Consider the following 2500-nt stretch of genomic DNA (forward strand, 5'->3'; position numbering starts at 1 on the left):
AATACAACCCACACACTCACAGTTAGCATTAATACATCCTGAAACACTCACATTTAGCCCAAATACAACCTCACACACTCACATTTAGCCCAAATACATCCTCACACAAACATTTATCCCAAATGTAAAGTTTCAGCAAGTAGCTTCAGTCTATAATCAAACTCTAACTACACTAAACACTACACAGTCTGATTTTATGAGATATGACATGTATTTATAATTAATTTAATGGGTTTTTAATGGATTCATCATGCTTGTTATAGTGCCAACGTAGGGTGAGCATTCTGGAGGTCATCAGATACACACACACACACACACACACACACACACACACACACACACACACACACTAATCACAACCTCAGCATACGTGCATAAACACACCTACCTTAACCCCAATTTACACACACACACACACACACACACACACACACACACACACACACACACACACACACACACGCGCACACCCCACAATCACAGAACACCTGTGCATACACATACACATACACACACACACACATGCACACACACACACACACACACATGCACACACACACACACAACACAAACCAAGAAAACCTGTGCACACATGTACACACACACATCACAACCACAGAACACCAACATGTGTATGCACACACAAATACACACCACAACCCCAGAGGAGTCAAAGAAGTACATTCATGCGTACATTCACAGTTCATGCGTGTGTGTGTGTATGTGTGTGTGTATGTGTGTGTGTGCGCGTGTATGTGTGTGTGTGAGTGTGTCTGTGTGTGTGTGTGTGTGTGTGTGTGTGTGTGTGCGCGTGTGCGCGCGCGCGTCTGCGTGTACCTACTTTCCGTGGATGACTCCGTCTGGATTGAGCATGGGGATGATCTTGAAGACGTAGGCCTGCCTCAGACTCTCAGCCACGGGGTCACTGCTGCACAGGAACTCCAGAGAGCCCTTCATCACCCAGCTGGCATTGGACTCACCCGGGTGAACCCTCGCCGTCAGGACTATACAGGGCCGGTTCCCTACACACACACACACACGCACACACACACAGACACACTCACACACGCACACACGCACAGACACACTCACACACACACACACACAGACACTCACACACACACACACACACAGACACACACACGCACACACACACACACACACACACACACACACAGACACACACACACACTCACACACACACGCACACACACGCACACACACACACGCACACACACACACGCACACACAGACACACACACTCACACACACAGACACACACACACACTCACACACACATACACGCACACACACACGCGCACACACACACGCGCACACACACACACACACACACACAGACACACTCACACACACACAGACACACTCACACACACACAGACACACTCACACACACACGCACACACACACACACATTTTCATTAGCCTGTCATTCATTAGCCTGGTGCTGTCATTCCATCTGTCATACCTCCATGATCACAGATAAATCTACACACACACACCAACACTCAAATACAACAATGCTCACACACACCAACACTCACACAGCTGCACACATCCTCTAACATCTCCAATCAGTGACTGATCAGTGCAGCACCTGTAACGTTCATTTGAACTCCTCCCTGTGTGTGCGGTGGGAGGTATGAGCTCTGAGGGAGGTCTTTACACCAGCAGCAGTCACACTGGCTGTCTCGTCTCCGTGCTCCTCGTCCAGCAGCACCCCGAGCAGCTTGGTGTGGGGTGTGGACGCCAGGGCCGAATTCCACTAAACGATGGACAGCCCCTCACTTCCCACGGGACGGGAAGCCCACAGGAATTTTGTCTTTACCATTGATCCCTCATAATGTCCACCTGTGTGTGTGTGTGTGTGCGTGTGTGTGTGTGTGTGTCCTGGCTTCCAATTAATTTTCTCTGTTTAATTGAACTGCAGTAATCCAACACTATCAGGACAGAGGGATGAATCATTTCTTGGCATTTGACTTTGTTTTCTTTCCTCAAACTTGGAACAAATGACATGATTACATGATTATTTTTTGCATTTTTTTATTCCAAACACTGAAGGCTATAAATTTGTCACACAGTGGAAACAATACTATCAGGGCTGGAGAGAATCTAAAACACAGAACGAACAGGTAGACAAAGCCTACAGCCAGTGGGGTATGGACACTAGACCTCCAACAGAACCAGTGGGGTATGGGCACTAGACCTCCAACAGAACCAGTGGGGTATGGACACTAAACCCCAACAGAACCAGTGGGGTATGGACACTAGACCTCCAACAGAACCAGTGGGGTATGGACACTAGACCTCCAACAGAACCAGTGGGGTATGGACACTAGACCTCCAACAGAACCAGTGGGGTATGGACACTAAACCTCCAACAGAACCAGTGGGGTATGGACACTAGACCTCCAACAGAACCAGTGGGGTATGGACACTAGACCTCCAACAGAACCAGTGGGGTATGGACACTAGACCTCCA

General features: G+C 48.3%; 1 protein-coding gene across 4 annotated transcripts in view; it reads right to left on the reverse strand.

The window, feature by feature from the left end:
• Positions 1-2500, reverse strand: part of LOC113579058 (cytosolic carboxypeptidase 4) — a 137618-nt gene that overhangs the window by 53444 nt on the left and 81674 nt on the right. For all 4 annotated transcript variants that reach the window (XM_035532451.1, XM_035532452.1, XM_035532454.1 and 1 more), the window contains one exon: positions 842-1022. In XM_035532451.1, coding sequence (XP_035388344.1) covers positions 842-1022 — 181 coding nt within the window. The remainder of the gene's footprint in view (positions 1-841; positions 1023-2500) is intronic.

The sequence above is a fragment of the Electrophorus electricus genome, chromosome 12 (assembly GCF_013358815.1).
Source record: "Electrophorus electricus isolate fEleEle1 chromosome 12, fEleEle1.pri, whole genome shotgun sequence".
NCBI lineage: Eukaryota > Metazoa > Chordata > Actinopteri > Gymnotiformes > Gymnotidae > Electrophorus > Electrophorus electricus.